The sequence below is a fragment of the Cyanistes caeruleus genome, chromosome 4 (genome assembly GCF_971803275.1).
Source record: "Cyanistes caeruleus chromosome 4, bCyaCae1.hap1.1, whole genome shotgun sequence".
In the NCBI taxonomy this organism is placed as follows: Eukaryota; Metazoa; Chordata; class Aves; order Passeriformes; family Paridae; genus Cyanistes; species Cyanistes caeruleus.
In genome coordinates, this window is record NC_141704.1 from 79902800 (window position 1) to 79924104 (window position 21305).

The window sequence follows — 21305 nt, forward strand, 5'->3', positions numbered from 1 at the left end:
ACACTTTTTGAACTGCCTCTAGCATCTAATGAGACTTCTTGATACAGATGCACCATCAAAGGCTCTACTGGCACTGATTTAGGGCTGCTGTCTAAAGACAACTGTCTGACAAGGCTGAGAAAAGCAGATATGATCTACTGGGCAAGCAGGAATTCTCATTATCACCCTGTTCATTAACAAATGTATGTAACATTAGAGTAGGGTTATTGCTTAGGCTGAATAAAGCAGGAAAGTTAGGACAAAATACTGTGTAAAAATAATGTGTCCCCAAACCTGATATTGTAAGTCTCTGAAGTTCAGAGTTGAGGTTAAATTTAAAAGAAATGAAAATCTGCTAGAATATATATAAAAAAACCCCACTCCTCATATCTTATGACCCAAGCAGTGTTAATTCTGCATTGGAATGAGACTGTGAAATAATTAATTTATTATAATCACAAATACTACAGAGTTCTAGAAAATTCAAAATAGAGACAATTTTCCACCACAAAGTAATGCTAAATGTACCACAGACATTTGTAAGGAACACAACCTCCATCCCCACAGTTTCTAGCTTAAATAACTTCCCTAAATTTGTAGGATAAATTTGTAAATGATAATTACATTGAGTACAAAATCAACGGCTTATTCCAGACTTTGAAAAAAAAAAAAAATTGCATTTATGTTCCTGATTACATCGTAATTTTTGTTCCAGAAATATAAAGTCACAAAATCAGCTTGCAAGCAACAATTTTAGAGTAAACAACTCAATTTAGGCAACTCTTGGAGAATACTTTCAGGAAGTCAGTTTGATAAGCAGGAATCCCAGCACAAGTTTGGCCAAGACTATATCCGGCAGCTAATCGTGTTATAAATCTGCAGACTGCAAGACAACCATCAGAAGAGTGAAAGATAACATTAGAATTCAGGAAATAATGTAAATTAAGCAAATTTGAGGTCTGCTAAACATATGTTCACTGATAAGTTTTTAACACCATCAAAAACCCTAAAGCTAGCCAAATTCTTGAGGGCATTTTTAGCTATTGTGTGGCTTCAAAATGGGCCAGCTACAAAGAGATTGCAATATAAAATAGTAAGTTATATGCTTTAAATAAAGAGCTAGATTTGTTTCTTTATAAATATATGTATATATACTTCTCATAGAATCTGATTAATATTTTTTTATAGGAGTGGTAAACTCAGCAAATAACTATAGGCCCTTGATCTGGCAAGAGACTTTAACATGGTCATATCCAAAAGCATGAGAAAGTTCACACCTCTAGAAACAGGGGAAAAGAATTTGTACACACAAATGTAAATGTTAAAATAAGTTCATGTTTTTTTAATCTTCACTTTGAATTAAACACAAAGCATTAAAATACAGAGAAGAGATTAGACCATACAATGAAAATAATTATTTGAGAAGAGAAATTAGATATAAAATTTACAAAGAGGAGCAAATTTGGAGATATTTTAATTAGTGTTCTTTTGCCTTAACAGATCAAGATTCTAAGTAATACCTGGGAATAACACAAAATTGTTTTTTCCCCCTTCTCTCTTTAACATTAGCCAAATAACTTTGAATAAAATTCCTGTGGTTTTAATCAGACAATGACATAACAGGACAGAAACGAGGAACAGTATTTAAAAAAATGTTAAAATGTTTGACACTCATTTTCTTTTTCCAATGTTTAACAAAACAATTTTTTTTTAATTTTTTTTTTTTTTTATCAAGCATCTGCAGAGGAAACGGGGAGCTACAATCCTTCTTCACACTTATCTTCACTGACCCTGACAAAAAGCCAACTGGGACAAGGATTTGAACCAGGATGTTTGATGACCCAGGAAAATACCTCTGGGCAGCTGGCTTTTTCAAAGAGCTTATTTCTGTCCTTTCCCCAATAAATTAAATTCTAGACATAAGAGTGTTAAGACTTTTTAGAACCCAAATTCACCTCTGAGGAAAGTTTTATTTTGAGAAAGTGTTATTTTCCAAGCTAGAAATGTTTTGTCAAAGATTTTCTGGTCAGATTTCTTTAATCTCTTAATACACATTTACAGAGTTTGTTATTTAAAAACCCTAATACCATAATCTTTGCAGTAATACAAGGAGCTCTTGACATATTAGCATGACACTGGAGGTACAAATCTTTTCTTGGAACATACTTCCAAGTTCAGAAGTACTCTATTGAAATAAGTCTGGAAGTTTAGTTGCATTCCAGCAGCAAGGGGAGTTTCAGGGCAATTCTTATTTTTAAACCTTTCTATCAATTGAAATCCCAGGGAATGAATAATCCTACGGAGCTGTGGTTGGCCAAAGGAGAAAAAGGCATTTAGGCTTCTTTGTGGTAATAATTACTGTAATTGTAAATGACACAGCTATCAGATTAGGGGGTGTTGAACATGCTATTCCTAAATCATTCCTGCAACAACTCAGCCTTGAGTTCTGCTTTGAAGGGTCATTTCAGCAGTGATCTCTACAATTACATAGCAAATGGAAGGAAAGTAGCCCTCTATCCCTTTCACTGTGCTGACTGTGTGTTCCAGGAAGGAACAGAGTCATTTTTGCAGTCAAATTTTTGAAACTGTCAGGCTGGCTTGGGGATCTGACTGATGAAAACCAGTGCGCTTGCTCTGATGGCATGCATGAAAAAATATAGCTCACAGGGAGCTGAGGACATTCAGGTCTTCCAAAAGTCATTCCTTTTGGTCTTGAACGCTGGAAAATCAGAAAACCTGCAGAATAACACAGGTCCTCAAGAGCAGAAATCTCATATAGCCACGTTTGGAGGTAAAGGGGATAAGTGTTCCCTCATGAAAGTTATCATGCCTCAAACACATTTCATGCTTTCTTTAAAAACACAAACACAAGAGAAGAATGAAGTGCTCTTCTTAAGACTAACTACGAAAGAAAAGTCATTGAATAAATTGCCCCAGCAATCCTTGCAGCAGAGATTTGATTCATGCTTTTTTCTTCCTTCAAGCTAAGTGCTCTAAACATGAGGTCACAAAAGAGCAGAGTAACATTGAATTTTCTCTGAAAAGATGGAAAAAACATTTAGCCCAGTCCAAATTATTTCCTACACCTCTCAGATTAAAAGTTCAAGAAAACACAAGGTCTTTCAAATATAGCAAATTAATACATGCAATGAGATTTTTTGTTTTATTTTGTTTTAAAAGGTGATTGCCACCATATAGAGAAGTAGATCAAGATGTCTCAAGATAAGGAAAGAGCTTAGAGAGGGATGCTGATGCAGAAACTTCTGGGGCTTGAATGTATCCCTCTATTGCACAGAGGGCTATGGAGTGTAAATAAAAAATTCATATCACTGCAAAGAATCAGTCTAAATTCAGATGTCTCAGTGCTAATGAAACATATTTAGAGCACCGCACAAAATTCACCTTGGATCTTTGTTTATACATAGCTGCAGAGACATTCAAGCTACAAGCAACTTTAAAACACTGTTATATTGTGTACGGTGTAGAAAGAAGTTGTTAGAAAAGAGAAGAAAGCTTCTAAAGTGGTGTGGAAAGTCAAAAAGGCTCATTGTGGTCACCACTAATTGTCACAACCTAAGCAGAATGAATGTGTGTGAGAATATAAAAACAAAACCAAAACAAAACAACCCAAACAAACAAAAAAAACCAGAGAAGCAAACAAACCAACCACTGTGAAGTAGAAATGGTTTTGACAAAATTACAGGAGGAAGAGAGGGAGGGAGGGAGGGAGGGAGGGAGGGAAGGCAGGAAGGCAGGCAGGCAGGAAGGCAGGAAGAAAGGAAGGAAGGCAGGAAGGCAGGAAGGAAGGCAGGAAGGCAGGCAGGAAGGAAAAGGAAGGAAGGCAGGAAGGAAGGCAGGAAGGAAGGCAGGAAGGAAGGCAGGAAGGAAGGAAGGAAGGAAGGAAGGAAGGAAGGAAGGAAGGAAGGAAGGAAGGAAGGAAGGAAGGAAGGAAGGAAGGAAGGAAGGAAGGAAGGAAGGAAGGAAGGAAGGAAGGAAGGAAGGAAGGAAGGAAGGAAGGAAAAGGAAGGAAGGCAGGAAGGAAGGCAGGCAGGAAGGCAGGCAGGAAGGCAGGCAGGCAGGAAGGCAGGCAGGAAGGAAGGCAGGAAGGAAGGAAGGCAGGCAGGAAGGCAGGCAGGCAGGAAGGCAGGCAGGAAGGAAGGCAGGAAGGAAGGCAGGAAGGAAGGAAGGCAGGAAGGAAGGAAGGCAGGAAGGAAGGAAGGCAGGAAGGAAGGAAGGCAGGAAGGAAGGAAGGCAGGAAGGAAGGAAGGAAGGAAGGAAGGAAGGAAGGAAGGAAGGAAGGAAGGAAGGAAGGAAGGAAGGAAGGAAGGAAGGAAGGAAGGAAGGAAGGAAGGAAGGAAGGAAGGAAGGAAGGAAGGAAGGAAGGAAGGAAGGAAGGAAGGAAGGAAGGAAGGAAGGAAGGAAGGAAGGAAGGAAGGAAGGAAGGAAGGAAGGAAGGAAGGAAGGAAGGAAGGAAGGAAGGAAGGAAGGAAGGAAGGAAGGAAGGAAGGAAGGAAGGAAGGAAGGAAGGAAGGAAGGAAGGAAGGAAGGAAGGAAGGAAGGAAGGAAGGAAGGAAGGAAGGAAGGAAGGAAGGAGTGGATGGGGCTCTTACTGGTACAGCACAAGCAGTTTGCTCTAAGTGACCTTTTCAGTCTTACAGGAGGTCCTGAAATGAATAATTTTGTCTTTTTTTTCTGCCTCCCAGGTTGAGTGCAACACTATTCAAGAATGGTCTTTTCTTAAGGTCACACAAAACCCAACTTACTCTTTTGCATACAACGGGGAGCATGTCCAAGCAAGCACTTCTGTATTTTTAGAGGTGCTGTTTACTCCCAGTAATTTTATTGTCAGCATCGTTTCCCTTGGAAGAGCCTTTATTCGTAGAGGGAAGTTGACCCTTAAAGAAAATCAGAAAAGAGAAAAAGAAAAGTTAAAAAATTTGAGCATTTTTAGAACAAGTGAGTTCTTTCTACATTTTTCTAGATGCTCTAACACATATATTGAGCTATAAATTACAGAAGTTGCACTCTGAAGGAAAATGCAGATCCCTTCAATCCATTGATGAGTATTGGCAGCCTGAGTTGTAGCATTTGAGAAGAGGCAGATAAGAACTCATTCACTTCAGAGGTAACTACTAGAGCTGGCAGAGGCAGGAAAAGCTTAATTAAACTCTGCTTTGGAATTACCTTATCAATGAAAGGCTATTTCAGAATAAACAACCCGTTAAGGGAGGATTGAAAAGCGGAAGTTTTTGGCTGTTTTGAGTCTTTAGAGGAAAACACCATTTAAAAAAACCAAGAATTTCTCCTGAGTATGATAATCATTCTCTTGTTCAGGCATGCTTTGGTGGTGTGATATTTCTTAACCACAATTTAAAGGTAGATGTTGTCTTAACAACGACAGATCGTCATTTTTTAAGTGAGAAAATTCAGTTTTCATCAATATTCATCTCGACTTTGCATTGACCATTAGCTTGCTTGGTCATTCAGTTCATTTATACAGTTTATAAAAATTGATCTAAAATTATAACTCAAAATTATTCCAATAAGCAATTCCAATTCCTGCTGTATGGAAGGATCATACATGTAATTACCCACATGTGTGCATGTCTTTTCCCTGAAGAGATAATCTTCTGGCCTTTTCCATGTATATTCAGTGGAAACTTGAATTTCTCAAGTGGAGAGTAAAATTAATTAGATTTTTTTCTGTATAAACAAAGTCAATATAAGGAGCTAGGAGCTACAAGGATTATTCCACATTGGTAATATAGTCATTAAAAAGACAAAAAATCTGCATAAACTGGAGATTAAGAAAACAGAGTAAATGATAAATCTGAGTAATAGAGTGACAGAAGAATGCAATGCAGCATTTTTAAAAAGATATGGTCACACTTAAACAGCAAGTAAAAGTAGAAACTGCATTTAAAAAGTATATTAGCCTGTAAAACATAGAAATTATAGATGCTAGAAGTAAGACATGGTAATAGTAAAAGGAAAATTCAGCATAAGATTTTGCTCCTAGTTCCAAATCTATCAAATTTCTATTGAATTTGAGAAAGTTTCCTTGAATGTGCTGAGGAGCTACTGAGAGAAAGTAGATGGCTTTCAGCTGAAAATCTGAAGTACTGCAAATTAGCATTAATGTCAAAATTTCAGATCATCAGTCTTCCAACATTTGGAAATTATGCAAATGTGCACACCTCCCCCTTTGAATAACAAAGCAAGGCAGCCATTTCCCACTCTTTCTGATTACCATGAACAGAATTGAGAAGCAATTCTCAACTGTCTTCCCACGTGTCCCTATTTAAAGCTTTCAAGTTTGCTTTCCCTGGCTCATGCACTCTTCTTTACTCATAATTAGTTAGAAACAGTTATTGGGAAACTGAACTGGTTTACCTGCTAAAAATAGGTTGTTCTGTCTTTTTCACTGAGAGGTCAACAACACTTGTTACATAAAAATGTTCGACAGGATTAACTTTAAAGAACCATTAATGATTTGAAGAGACAATAATAAAAAAATCAAGACCTGCATTTTGTGATACAGACAATTGTTAACACTTTGTCTGAACATCAAGCAGTGAAGAAAAGCTCTCAGGATCATCACTGAAGAAAGCAAATGCTTGCCAGAGTTTCCCCAGGACAAATTTTTCCTACTTCTAGCAGGAAAAGAGCCTGGAAACTCTGACAAGTTACACATCCCAAGAGTTAAAGTATGGGCCAAAGAAGACCAAAATTTCCCTTCTGGAGACATGTCATATGCAAAAAAAAAGGGGAATATCTGCTTTTAAGAACTTTAATTAATGCCTGTCTGAATTTACCCAGTTGGTGTCACCCTTTGTGACTGAGGGTGACTAAGAAGAAGGGGATGGAACCCTGGTCAGAAATAAGAAGCTGCTCACTGAGAAGGTGCCATTCACAGATATCAGATAAAGTTATACCACTTGTTTCCTAAAAGAACTCAGCACACAAGAGCTCTGGGGAAACCCAGGATGTGCCCTGAGAGAATGGAAACGAAACAGAAAAGCCAAACAAAATATGGAGAAGAGGGAAACCTACTGCCAAGAAAGGATCTGAGGTGATGAGTGGTAGGCTTAATGTTAATTCCATACTTCGTGTCTGTAGGTTTAACATAAATTATGAAGGATGGAAAAAGAGGAGATGGTGAAATAAATACATTAAGAGTAACCAGCTAAGACCAAAGAAAATAACTAAGAGATCTCAGCCACTGAAAAATGAAACTGATGGGAAAATAAGGGGGGAAATTTGGACTTTACACATTATAAGCTAAATGGTACCAGCCTGTTTGGACTCTGCACCGAGAAGACAATCACACTTCCCAAAGGTAATATACAAGTTCTAAACCAAAACTAGACTCAAAAAATAACAAACAGAAGAAGCACTACACAAAGCAACATTCATAGGTATCAAACTATTCCCATTGTTTCTGAGAACTTTCTGGGGAGGATTAAATATGCTAATAGACTTTAACAGAAGCTCATATTTATACATAAAACCCATCAAGTTCAAATTAAGACATTAACCAGTTAAAGCACTTGAAAATAGAAACTAAATTCATGAAAATCAGTGAATAAAGCTAGCCTTGTCTTTGGCAGAAACTCTCTACCTAATCACCAAAATACTACTTGCCATTTCTTCTTCCTCTGTTCAAATCCATCCTAATATGAGATCAGAACTCATTTTGAATTAGCCAGGTTCATTTTATGGCCTGAATGATCCATAGCAATACAGAGAATATCTGACTTGCTGATGTACTAGATGCTCTTCCTGGTGACCTTTTACCACGTGCATTTTTTACAGCTTCTCTGGGCAACATGTCCCAGGGTCTCACCTCCCTCAGAGCAAAGAATTCCTTACCAACATCTAACCTAAACCTACTCTCCATTTTAGGCTGGTGGCTGATAGAAAATGCTCACCTGGCATGGCTATTTTGACTATTCTTTCACTAAACTCAGATCTGGATACACAAAAATAATGGCATACCTGGTTCCTCAGATTCTCAGCCTGGACCTCAGGCCAAGGGGTTCAAAAAACCTCCCCTCATTTATTGAGACTTAAACAAATCTAGGTCAATCAGTTTGAGGCAGAAAATATGGGAATACCTTTAATGTTTGAGGGAAATATGCAAAATCCTGCCAGACTGATATAAATTTTCAAGTTTTTAATTTCGAATCTATTTGAAATGGATTTTGAAATTTATTTTTTTTGGAAATCAAGCAACAATAAAAAGTAAAAAGGTGATCTTACAAACTGTTACTATTATGTTACACACACTTTTAACTCTGATATTAGGAGCCTCTTACAAGCATCTATGACCTATGAAAGGATTTGGTCTGCATATTTAATTTCTTCTTTTTCCAATAAGCTTTTGGATGGAATTGTGCACATTTAATAATGATTTTGCAAGGGAGAAGTTTCAATGGAAAGCCTGAAGCTTCAGCCTGATTGCTTTACACTTTCATGAAATGGAAGAAGAGCAGAGTTTCTGCTTCAATTACGCTAAAAATGTATTTCTATTCTATCTTTTGTTTTAGCAAATGTTTGGTAACATGCATTCCAGAAAAGCATTAGCCACTTTTTAGAAGCCAAAACTGCTCATAAGAAATATAATCTTCCTACACTTCAATGTTATCTGCCTATATGAACCATAAGAAACTACTTGACCAAAATCTGGATGAGGTAAAAATTCCTATAGAGGGAAAGGGAATAATGTGATTTTTTTAAACACAAGGACAGCAGCTACTTTCTAATCATACAGAAGACTGAGGGTTATGTACTTAAATGTTATGAACACAAATGGGGGCACCAAAGCAGATGTCAAGCCCTAAACTTAATTGGATACTTAGCAGAAGTGAACCCATTTTGTTTCTTAATCGTACACAGACATACTAATTATCCTATATCCCTCCTCTAAGATAAATATGTTTGGCATGAAAAGCTCTTCTTCCATTTGACCAGTCTGAAACTGTCATGTGTCACAGAAAAAGGCAAAGGGAAGTTATGAATTACATTTTGTATTCCATTGTAATTTAAAAACCCAACCCAAAAATCAAAGCTTTTCAGACTTGTGGCCTTTGTTCAGTTCTAATGTAATCAAGCTGCTTTCAGATTTAAAATACAATAAACAGTGATGCAAAATACCAAAATTTTCAAAGATTACAAATATGTCATCCTCAAGAATCTGAAAGAATTCCATATAATCACCAAATCATAAAAAAAAAGCATATTTCTCTCTCATCTATTACAAATATGTTTTATTTTCATGCCATTGCCTTAAATGAATGTTGTTTGAGTGTGAGACACACAGTTAATAGGAATCCTTTACCCTAAAACTCCAGTATCAAATTAAGGTCCTCATTGTAAAACTGTAAATCATTCTTATAAAAAACCAAAAAACAAAACAACAAACAAATAAAATAAACAAATAAAATAGCTCCCACCCAAATCAAACAAACAAATAAAACCCCAAACTAATAAGCCAAACACTTTTTACCTTTTTTTGGTAAAAAAATCCAAACCAACACTTTTACCTTGCTTGGTAAAAAAAGAACCTTGAGGAAATGTTACAGTAGGTTCTCAAGCTGGATTGCAGATGTACTAAAGGTAGATCCTAAAGGTGGAATTCCTCAAAAGAAATACAGAAATACAGCCTTTGGTTGTATCTGCTTTCAGTTCCAGCACTCCTGGATACTTCCAGTGAACAAAAGCTATTCACACACCAGCTTAGTTTAGTTTATTGTCAGACCAGACTTACTTTAGTCCTATTTCCCTTCCTCTGCCTGTTCTATTTCTTTCTCATTCCAATCTCTCTAAGTTTCTGTGAATTCTGTGCAGTTTAATTGGCTCAGAAGAACATCCATAAAAAAAAATGTGTTTTTTTTATTTTTGGTTTTTTTTTTTTAAATGAATATTGGTGTAATATCTGTCAGACAAACATATATCAAGCACAGACCAAAACTCACTTCTCATTCCAGTCAGCCAGGAAGAAGAAGCATCTTTTAACTGGAGTATTTTTGCAAATCTTCACTTGACATATTGTCTTCCCAGCATAAGTTAGTAAACAGGAAAAAGAGAAAACTTTGTAGCTACAAAAGAGAAAAAAAATAAAATTAATTGTAATATACTTTGTAATTTACTTTGTATTACTTTGTAATATACTTTGTCAAGCACAGTATGTTTGGACTTAACCACTCAGGAACTTATGAAAGTCCATTCTTACATGAGAAAATGAATTATAATAATTCATATCATATTAATGTGTGTGTGGAGGGGTTTTTAGTTTTTTTTTTATTTTTTTTTTCCTTGAAGTTCAGAATTAAAGAGAAGTCTGGGTTCTATTCCATGTTTCTGACATTATTTTTTTTTTCCTTGTGGCAGCAAATGAGAAGTTGGACATAAGTGAAGTGTTGGTACTTGCTCATCATAGAGTCAACAAGAAATCTCCCACCTGCATCCAGCCCAACACATGAAAGACATGGAACTGTCAGAGCAGGGCCAGAGGGGAACACAAAGATGCTCAAGGGGCTGGGGAACCGCCCCTGTGAAAACTGAGAGAGCAGGGCTTGTTCAGCCTGGAGAAGAAAAGGCTCCAGGGAGACACCAGAGCACCTTCCAGCAGCCAAAGGAGGGATATTTCATAAAGGAATGCAGTGAAGGGACAAGGGAAGGCTTCAAACTGAAATTGGTTAGATTTAGATTGGGTATTAGGAAGGAATTATTCCCTGTAAAGGTGGGAGACCCTGGCACAGGGTGCCCAGAGAAGCTGTGGATGCCCCATCCCTGGAAGCATCCGAGGCCAGGCTGGAGCTCTGAGCAACCTGGGACAGTGGGGGGGTCCCTGCCCATGGCCAGGGATGGAATGGGATGGTCTTTGAAGTTCTTTTCAACCCAGGGTATTCTATGATTCTATTTATTCTTTCTCCTCCCAATCTGTAAATACCAGATTAATACTCAAGGGAATATATACATTTTTTACAGCAGAAGCATTAAAGCCCTCTGTGTTGGTCTTCAGAAAGTGAATTGAGCAGCTTCAGGGAGAAATTTAGGTCTGGGAATATCTGTTTCATATTATTCTTACTGAAATCTTTTAAAATATTAGTCAAAATAGATTATAAATAACTAATGTTCCTAATTAGTCTTGTGACTTCCAGATCTTCCTGCCAGGCTCAGCTTTAGATCTCATTTTGGACAAGAATGATGAATGTGGGAAACTGACAAATGTGAACAGGAAATGTGAGGCAGTCCCAAATTGAAGGTGCCTGACTTTACCATATTTATAAGAATGATGGTTTATCTCTTCCAGAACATTCTAATATATTTTATAATTATTGAAGCAGATTTGATTTTTCTTTTTTCTTTTTTATTTTAGGTTGAAAGAAAATTATCTGTAATCTGCAGTACTTATGGGGTGCCATTTCAGAGAAGAAAAAATTACCTTGTAGAACTAGGAAGTACTTCCCTTAGAGCCTCAACTTTACAAGGAGTTGGAGGATAGTTCAGGAAATAAAAAGTTTTAATACAATCAAATCATTAAGTTCTGCTACTTAAACAAAAGTACTGATACATAATATATGTTCTAATGTGTATACTTTCTTATAGAATACATTTTATACATTATACATATGCAGGAATATAGACATCTTAAAATACATGTTAAAACAGCTGCAAGGTCATAACTTTTGACTTTTGGAAAGGGAACATGATGTCCATGACACTGCCAGCATAATTCATGCAGTGTAGAAAAATAAGAATGAGGAACATGCATGTGAACAATTTCAATAAAAGAACTTGAGGAAACCAAGTGTTAGAGCAGCAATTTATGGTTAGAAGTCCATGCTAGTTAGGAATATTGGAAAGACTGGAAAGGGAGATTAAGAAGAAGAAAGATTCTCATTTTCATGTGCTTGGACATAGCATTGAAGTCATCAGTGGCCTTTAGGTTATGGATAATATCACATTTTTCTGGTAAAACATAAAAAGCTGTGGGAATGTTATAAACATCTGAAACCAGGAGAGTCATTATAGCTTTGTATTTCTCACCTTAACTACTGCAAAGTCTCAGATTTTTGTTAAATGGCTAATTACAGGCAGTGCTGTAAAGTACAGTCTCTTGCTGACAGTATAATGCAAATGATTCCTCAGTCATTTGGGACTGAAGGTAAAGAGGGAGCAATGGGAAAATTAAAAAACTTTGAAAACAAATTTTTGACTCATAAAAATAACTGTACCAGACTGTGTTCACCTGTCCTTCTTTGATCACACTGGAGTTGTAAGAGAACACCAGTTTTGCTCAGACTAGTTACTTGACAAGACTAGTTGTACCAAATCAGCAATGGAGAAGAGAATATTTCTATTAGCTTTTTATTATGTTGTCTCTTTTTTCTATTCAGGCTGCATCCATTTGTTCTCCTGTGCTATGCTGATAGCAGGAGTACTTGGATCTCTAAAGTTTAATCACATCTCTGAAGGGCATCACCAATTCAGCTGTTTGGCCACATGACATGTTTTGAACACACCAAGAGCAAAATTTGCCGAGGAAGCCTCGCTGAGCTTCAAACAAAAACACCTCTCTGCTTAACTGGGCCTCCAGCCCTTCCAGCTCCTTGTCCTGCAGAGACCACACCAAGCCCCACCCCAAACACCCTTGGTGTGTATCACACAGCCTCTAACATTGGTTTAGGACCACCACCAAAGCAGGAGAGGTGAGCTGGTGTCTGTGCAAAATGACTTCTGCCAAAGAGACAACACCACACATCTTCTGAACCCTTGCTGCAGCTCCTCCTACCTGCTCACCCAGGCTTCTGGGATGTTATGGGCAGCACAAACAGTGAAGCTCAGCTGGGAATTTGGGCTGATGTCTGCACATAAAGGGCTCCTGGGTGTGCTGGCAAGCTGGAAATTGGCATCAAAGCTGCTGCTGTAGACATGGATGAGGCGAGAGATGGCCATGGAGAGCTTAGTCACAGCGGCCTCTATTAACACTGAGAGGAGACAGAGGAATAAATAAAGGTTAGCAATAGGTCATTTATAAAGAACTATATTTATCCTAAACCATCATTTATGGCTTTGAAATGCCTCCTAATAAAATTTAATTAAAATGACATAACGTACAACTGAAGCCAATTAGCCATCTGTGCTTCTGAAACCAGCCTTAGCTCATTCCTGGTGTATCATTAACAGACTTTCACTACAGTGCTTTCAAATTAAGGCATTTTCAAATTAAGGCATTTTCAAAGTAAGCATTTTCAGCTTCAGCAAGCTACTATGTACCTCAGATATGCCATTTCAGTCTCTGAATTTTTGTGCTGGAAGGATTTTTATTCAGTAGGTATTCTGTCATTTCAGCAGCTAAGTAGCTACTTACTTCAAGGGAACTGGCAAGGCAGCAGTAGAAGGGAGAAAAGGCACTGGTTAAATATAAAGCTGTTGCAACTGTAGGTAAACAATTAATAAAACATATAAAACAGCAATCTCAATCAGAAAAAGACAGCATTCAGGTGGTCATGGAATGGTGGTAATATTACACAAAAATGGACACTGAAATACATTACACAAATAGATATGAAATGCAGGCTGTACCCTAACTTATACCACACCTTTATTTATGTCACATCCTCTGGCTTCAGCTCTGCAGTACTGTTATTTTATTTTTTTAAATTTTATTTTTTTTTATTTATTTTTTTCCCCCCCCGCAATTACTGGCATTTATCCATCTTCTCTCTCTGCTTTTGGAGTAGCTTGCCTGATTGCCAGTGTAAATTCAAATCCCCAGTCCTGGCAGCCTCCATCAAGTGAAGAGAGCTGTTAAGGGCACTCATTTCTCAAGCATGGACTAGGTTGAGAGAGAAAGTGTCAGAGTACATTGCATTGCTCCAAGATCAGGCTGATTTGTCTTTTCCAAGGGGAGAACCACAAATTCTCCTTTTTTTGCCCTTCTAACTCACATTTTTCTACATGATCAAGAACATACTCTCACCACCTGTTACAGTTCTTGACACATTCCCTGGACTTGCCTGGCCACTGAAGTCAGCAGCTCTCAGCTCGCAGAGTCTATTAAATAAAACAGAAAAGGAAAGGAAGAAACAACCCAGGAATAGGAAGCCTGAGACTTTTTGTACTTGGGATAGGTGCAGCAGTCCTGCCCAACATCAGATGCAAATATCACCATTCCCTGGACTTAGCTATCTCAGTTTCCTGACAGAAATGTTTCCAAAATCACCCTATCCTCACTCAAGAATTTTCCTCTCCTTCTTTGATACCTTTTACCTTTAAACCATCAACTACCCAGAACTATTCAGTCACAAAATGGCTTGCAAACAGTGCAAAGAAATTATTCATCTTCATTTCATAATAGACAAATTTTAATTATGTAACAACAGAAATACACATAAAATTTAAATAGTTTGACATATACTGAGGTTTGCCTCTGAGAATACTGACAGGAAATTATTGCACATATGAAGGACTGGCTAGAGAACTACACCTTGTGTTCTTGAAAACTGAATCATTTTAGAGATCAACAGGTTAAAAAATCTCAGTCCTTCTGCTCTCTCTGTCCATCACTTGGCTTTAATTTACTTTTTTATTTATCCTCTTTAGTATTTTCAACATTTGTCATCCTTCACCACAAGGGTTTTGAAAGAATCATTGGCCCTACTAATTTTTTTCCCTAGAACACCATTTAATTCTCATTCCCAGTCCTCTTGGATGTGTAAACACTTAGTAACTGCAAACTAAATATTTAATTTGCACTGAATTCTTTTACATGCCAGGAACTTACTCACAGTGATCCACATGGAACCTTGTTAAGAGGTCCAGAAGAGGACATCAGCTGACTATTCTTTGAACCAGCACTTTATCTGAAAAGCACCACACTATTTTCATTAAGGACTAACAGATCCTTGGGAGATTCCATGTTTCCAATCTGTTCAAAGTGGCTGACAGGTAAATGTAGTGTAGTAGCAAACCCCTTATTTATGAAAGTTGGCCTATTGAAGTCAATGATTTCTGAATAGATTGAATAGAATGAATGATTTCTCAGCATTTTCTCCAAAAGAAGGTAAATGGTAGTTCAGACTCTGTGAAAATGTACAGTTTTAATTCAATCTATATTATAAGTGGTAAAGCAACATCTCAGATTTTGTCTCCAGAACAAGAAGAAATGTATTCTATCTCAGCTAAACCACAGAGAGAAGGGGATATTCTGTGATCAAAGCATTCCCAAATAATAAAGTCAGGAGAAAACACACAATGGAGTACTTTCCATAACAGAAAATTTACATGTGCCAGAGAAGGAAGAGATTAAGATGTAAGGTGCTTATCACATCCAAGCTTCCCTGTCCATTGACCATGTTAGCAGAAAAATGATTCTCATGGTTTGCCTGAGTCTCAGAACTGATGTCAGAAAAAAGCAGACAAGCAGACAAAGCCAAACACAACCCCTCAAGCTGCTATAACAACATGTGAGGGGTGAAGGCAGCAATGGAACAATTGGGGGGTAATAAGTTCAGCTGCCAGCCAAGGGAGACAAATCACCTTCAGCATTAATTATCTAATTATTAGGTCATACAGAATGAAGATATTTTCAGGAACAGAGTTCCTCAGGTTTAAGCAAATATCCAAGTATGATCTGGTCTGCAGGTCCAGGAATGTTTTCAACATTAATTTTCTTGTTCTTGCCAGCTCTCAGTTATAAAACAGTCTGTGGTTTCTGTGCCAGAATCAACACTTTTCCAACCCCCATTCTTCAGCCATTAGGACCAGTAGCAATTAACTGAATTAGAGGGAAACATCTTGGGTAGTCTGTAAACATCCATTACTCACAAAACTTGTTCAGCATTTTCTCACTGTATTTTAATGAGCTGCTGAATAGGATATGGTAGGCTGAAATTATATCATCCATTCACGAAGCCAGGGAACTTTTACTGCTTTTTATGCCTTTTAATAAATCTCAGCTGAGGAAGGACTGGTGTTTCACTGATTTACAAAGCACAGGCCATGCACTTCCTACAGCAGATTCACAGTTTCAGCTACATCAAAACCTATTTTCTAGAAGGGTGTCTCAGGCAGACCCAGTATGTAAGAGACAATGAATGGACCGCGTTGCAAAGTGAACCGTGACCAAGATTAATAATCTCACAACTCAAACCTCTTGATTTATTTCTGCTGTGAAATTATTTGCCATCACCCTCTCACTGAAGGTGAGGAGAATTCTGACTTGCAGAAATGAGATGAGAGCAAGGGAAGTGAACTTTAACCCCAGCTGCCAGATATGCTTATTTCTGACAGATTCCTTGTACAGGAAGTCTGAAGGAATACATTCTACCCACAGTGAGAAACAGAACAATCCCCACGATCCTGAAAGTGTTAATGAATACACCTAGTAGCTTATTCCTTACAGAAACCCACTTACATTTTCTTCTCAGTCCAGTATTACAATTCACATATTATTTTATTGCCAGACCTTCCAGCAGAGCAGGGACTTTGCTGTTACTGCACCAGCAGATGATGTCAGTTCAGTACATGTTAAACACTCTCTCTGACCTGTACACGTTTTCTCCAGGTAAAACATGACAAAAATCTGGTTGAACAGAATTTGGAATGAAGGCCTATGACCCTTTTGGCTGATTAAAAATAATTTTGAGAAATGGAGCTTGATTTTTTCCTTTCCAACTTATTTTCAGAGAGAAAAAGAAAAAAAAAAGAGCAAGGTCCTGAATACAGTTTAGGACACACACACACAAAACCCCAAAACCAAAACTACAGAACCCACTTGATCTTTAGGTAAAATGCTAAGCAGCATTCATTAGACTACTACTGCAATAAGAAATAGGCAAAATATGAAAAGACTGTAATTCATATGCTGGTCAGATGCAGTTTCCAAACACCTATATTTACTGGATTGTTTCCTCCTACTAGTTGAAGAATCCTATGGATTATCCCTTGAAAGCAACTTAAAAATCTCCTGCTGTCCTGGTATCAAAAATGTCTCTTCTCCTATATGATTTATAATGCCTTGATAACTTCTGTCTACTTTTTGTGAAGAGTTGGGGTGTTGTAGTTGTTAAAAAATTGTTCTTGATTAAAAAGCCTCTGGATATAGGGACAATATATCAGAATGCAGCACAGCGACAACTTAGAGGTGAGAAGAGGTTTGGAAACAATTCAGGAGAGAGACATAAAAAAATGGAATGAAATCAATAAAAATCCCTTAAGATTTTTTTCATATTGTGAGACAAAAAGAGTTTTTTCCAAAACAAAAATGTAATGTGTTTGTGCTAAGAAAGGAAGAGAATTTTTCAGCTCCAAAGGAAACCCTAACAAAAAGAACATTTAATTTTTCCCTTTTTATCCCATTTTTTTTTTTTAAAAACCTTCCTGTTGTGAATGCTTTTATTATCAGGTCTAGAAATAAGTATCAAATCCCAAGCACAGTTAAAGAAGAAACTTTACAGTCTTAAATGTAATGATGACTACATTACATATATTGAAAGCATTACATTTCTGCATTGACTCTAAAAGATAACAACTCCAGCAATTCAGTTGGAAAAGGTTTTTGACTCAAAATCATCAGTTCCTGGTGCACACCAGACCTTTTGGATGAGTCCCAGAGAACTACTGATCACATTCTGAAAGCTGCTTATTTATGTCTGATCTGGCGAAATCCCTGCCTGAAGTAGCGAGGCTGTGGACACAGAATAAACATTCATTCATCAGCTTTTGAGAGCCACACACAGACTCAGGTCTGTCCCAGCCTGCAGCCTTTTCATACTCTGGATTGCAGCAATCTCCAATGCTAAGTCTCTATTAACATGAGTAATCTTTATTTTCTGTGAACACTTGATGCTGCAGAAAGGTACTGATGTCTAGAAATGCCTATGGTTCCTCCCGTTTAACGAGGAATAAAGAAAATATTTTGAGCACTAAAACTTGAATATCAGCTTCTAAGGACTTCATAGAGAGGAAAAAGAACGTGATCCAGACTTAGGCATAATGTGGATAAGTATTGCTTTATTCACAGCAGCGGCATAAATTGTTCTACAGAGATAACACTGTTCATAGAGGCAGTTATTGGAACACTAAATCAAGGCTAGATATTTTGAATATAGTCTTTGACTTGCTCAGTCCATGGTGAATGACTAATAATGAACCTCTGAAAATCTGTTTTAAGGAGAAAGGTTAAAGCAGTTTCTAAACTATATTTTTTTAAAGTAAGGCTTTAATTTTAATAGTACCTTTATCTTTTTCTCTTTTAGTAGAGAGAAACTATAATGGAGAAAAACAAAACTCTTTTATATACTCAGGGTAATAATCATCTCTTGGGGAAAAAAAGGGGAAAGGAAACTGAAATTATTAGTTGGAGTAACAGATTGCTGCTCTTGCTGTTAAAATTTGATCCTGTTTTCTTCAGGATAAACATGAATACATATGAGAGACAAAAGGGAACAATATAAATGGGAAACCCAGTCTGGCTTTTCCTCAGCTGTCAATCCCAACTTCATCTGCAAATGTGCTGCTTGAGGAAGACAAGCACATGGATCTTAGATTCCTAGAGATCTGGAAAGATTTAACAGCACTGAGCTAAGGCTATGATTTGCCTTTAATTTTGGGTCACAGGCTTGCAGACTTTTGCACGCCTGCAGTCCTAGACAGCTAAGCACAATGAAGTAAAAAAAAAAAGGTGAGAAGCACATGAAGGGGAAAAGGAAACACAAGGGGGAATTTGGCAGGAGCTTACAACTCACCACTTATTTGGCTTTTACTTCTAGCTTCAGCAGGTGAAAATATCATCTGGATTCCTCTCAAGGTTGGTGGTGTCCCTAGATCATGGTGTTATCATGGAGGTGAGCACTGAGAAGACAGGGACTAAGGAAAACTTGTGATGCCCAAAGGAGAAGATGCAGCATGGCTTTCCCCACTTCTGGGACCTCAGACCTACATTCCTGCAGATCAGTTTTGGCCATTGCACTCACACTTGGTTTTTCCCAGACATGTTCTTAACACCAGCTTTGACATGCTGACATGATAGCTCTTTAGCTGTTATTATTATTATTATTATTATTATTAGTAGTAGTAGTAGTAGTAGTAGTAGCAGTAGTAGCAGTAGTAGTAGTAGTAGTTGTATCATTATTATTATAATTTATTATTATTATTAATAGTAGTAGTAGTAGTAGCAGTATCATTATTATTATAATTTATTATTATCATTATTATTATTAATAGTAGTAGTATCATTATTATTATAATTTATTATTATCATTATTATAATTTATTATTATTATCATTATTATAATTTATTAGTAGTAGTAGTAGTAGTAGTAGCAGCAGTATCATTATTATTGTAATTTATTATTAGTAGTAGTAGTGGTAGCAGTATAATTATTATCATTAATTAATTATCATTAAATTACTATTATGACTAGTAGCATTTTTATTATTGTTGATTAATTAATCATTATCTAATTACTATTATTAATAATAATAAAATAAAATATAATATAATAATAATAATAATAATAATAATAATAATCCTTTAAATATTTTTCTGATTTTTAACTTATCTTGTTTATTTATTAGGTGCAGATGCAAGGCATGTGGCATGTTAAAACATACATGAAATGTATATTGCTACACTCAAAAGGACAATTGGAAATTTGGTTACCTTGGACAAATTTCAATGCAGGCTTCTCCACAGAATGACTAATGGCCTGGCAAGTTCTGACTTGTGATCAGTAAATTGCAGTTTCTAATATTACATTACAAAAAGGATTCTGCAATTGTTATGAAATTAGGGTGTGCCAAAAGCAGACAGAGAAATCTTCACAGTTGAAGATTTCCTAGCATAAATAAACAGGTACAGAGGAGTAGGGAGTAAACACTGATTCCTTCACTGTTACTCAATAAATGAGATTTTCCTTGTGAGAGCTGCTGATTCAATGAAATTCAAATCTGGAAATACCTGTAATCAGAGGAGTGTTTTAAATCCATTCCAACAAGATGGAAGATGTTTCTAAGGTAGATGTTTATTATTAATTGTTTCTAACATAAACAATTAGCAGCCATTAAATGTGTTAAAAAAACACATGGGAAATGGGAATATATCCAAGAAGGAAGAGTCCTACAAACTGAATTTACCTTCTTCTCACTTCTGCACCTGCATATTCTCTCCCCACCCTCCTGGCCCTTCAGCTGCTTAGCTTTTCCTGGCAGCTTACAAATTGAATTGCTGTTTCCTTTCCCTGCTGCTCATCAAGTTGAATGATGCTGAAGCAAGCCTGGCATTTGGAAACCTCCATCTGAACCAACTCTGTCTTTGAAAGACTGCTGAAATCACTGCTGCTGATTCACCTTTTTGCTGCTGAATCTCTGCAGCTGACTCACCTTTTTGTTGCCTCTCTGAGCACACTGCAATTGAGGAAAGCAGAGAAAAGAGAGGGAAAGAGCATCTCAGAGGCCACATTTTCCTCAAACAGAATGGACAGAGGCACAACCCTTCCACAGCCCAGCCCAGGGCTCAGCTGGAAGGCCCTTTGGTGGAATCCATCCACCCAGCTGCATTTGGGCAGCCACAGAGGGGTAGAGCAGCACCTGATGTGGCAGGGGCCCCGATGTGGCTGTTCCCTTCTCAAATCCAACCTCTGGCAGAGCAGACCCCTGCTCATCCCTTGGTCTGAGAGGTGCTAACAGTGCTGGGCACCTCTGCTGGAGTCTGAGACACAGAGTGTGTGCCCTTGTCTCTGATGCCTGGCTCTAACGTCCAGGAGAACACTGAATTTCATACAACATGAAATTTATGGGCATGTTTTCATGGTGATACATGAAAACAGATGCTAAAGTCAGATAGAAAAGTTAAAAGTGTGAGTGTGTAGGTTAGAAAGTTTTCTTAAGTCACTGAGTGAAAAAGTTAAAGTTTAGAGTTCAAAATAGTTTAGAGAGCAGAAGACAAGATGGAGGATTTAGGGTGTTGCTTCTTTTCATTCTTCTTTCTTTTTCATGTTCTTCTTCCAGAGGTTTTTGGGTAATGGTGACTGGATAGAAATGTCACAGTGCAGCACACAGGTGATGAGTCATTGGGTCATTAAGAAAAATAATATATGTGTCTATTGTTAATTGGATAAGAATAAGTATAAAGATAAAAGAACTGTGTATTTCAGGGGCATTTTGTGCCATCAGAGCCCAAAGTGTGCCAGGTTGCAGTAAATTAAACTTGTGCAGAAAGTCTGGAGAGACCTGCCAAGTTTTGTGATAACACCTTAATAAACAGGAGAAACAAGATCCTGATGAGCTTTGGAGTTTTCTTCAAACCCAGAGAA

General features: G+C 37.3%; 1 protein-coding gene across 3 annotated transcripts in view; it reads right to left on the minus strand.

The window, feature by feature from the left end:
• PIK3C2G (phosphatidylinositol-4-phosphate 3-kinase catalytic subunit type 2 gamma) overlaps positions 1-21305 on the minus strand; it is a 250762-nt gene that overhangs the window by 126450 nt on the left and 103007 nt on the right. For all 3 annotated transcript variants that reach the window (XM_086885512.1, XM_086885513.1, XM_086885515.1), the window contains 3 exons: positions 12779-12974; positions 9957-10079; positions 4743-4874 (listed from right to left, as the gene is read on the minus strand). In XM_086885512.1, coding sequence (XP_086741638.1) covers positions 4743-4874; positions 9957-10079; positions 12779-12974 — 451 coding nt within the window. The remainder of the gene's footprint in view (positions 1-4742; positions 4875-9956; positions 10080-12778; positions 12975-21305) is intronic.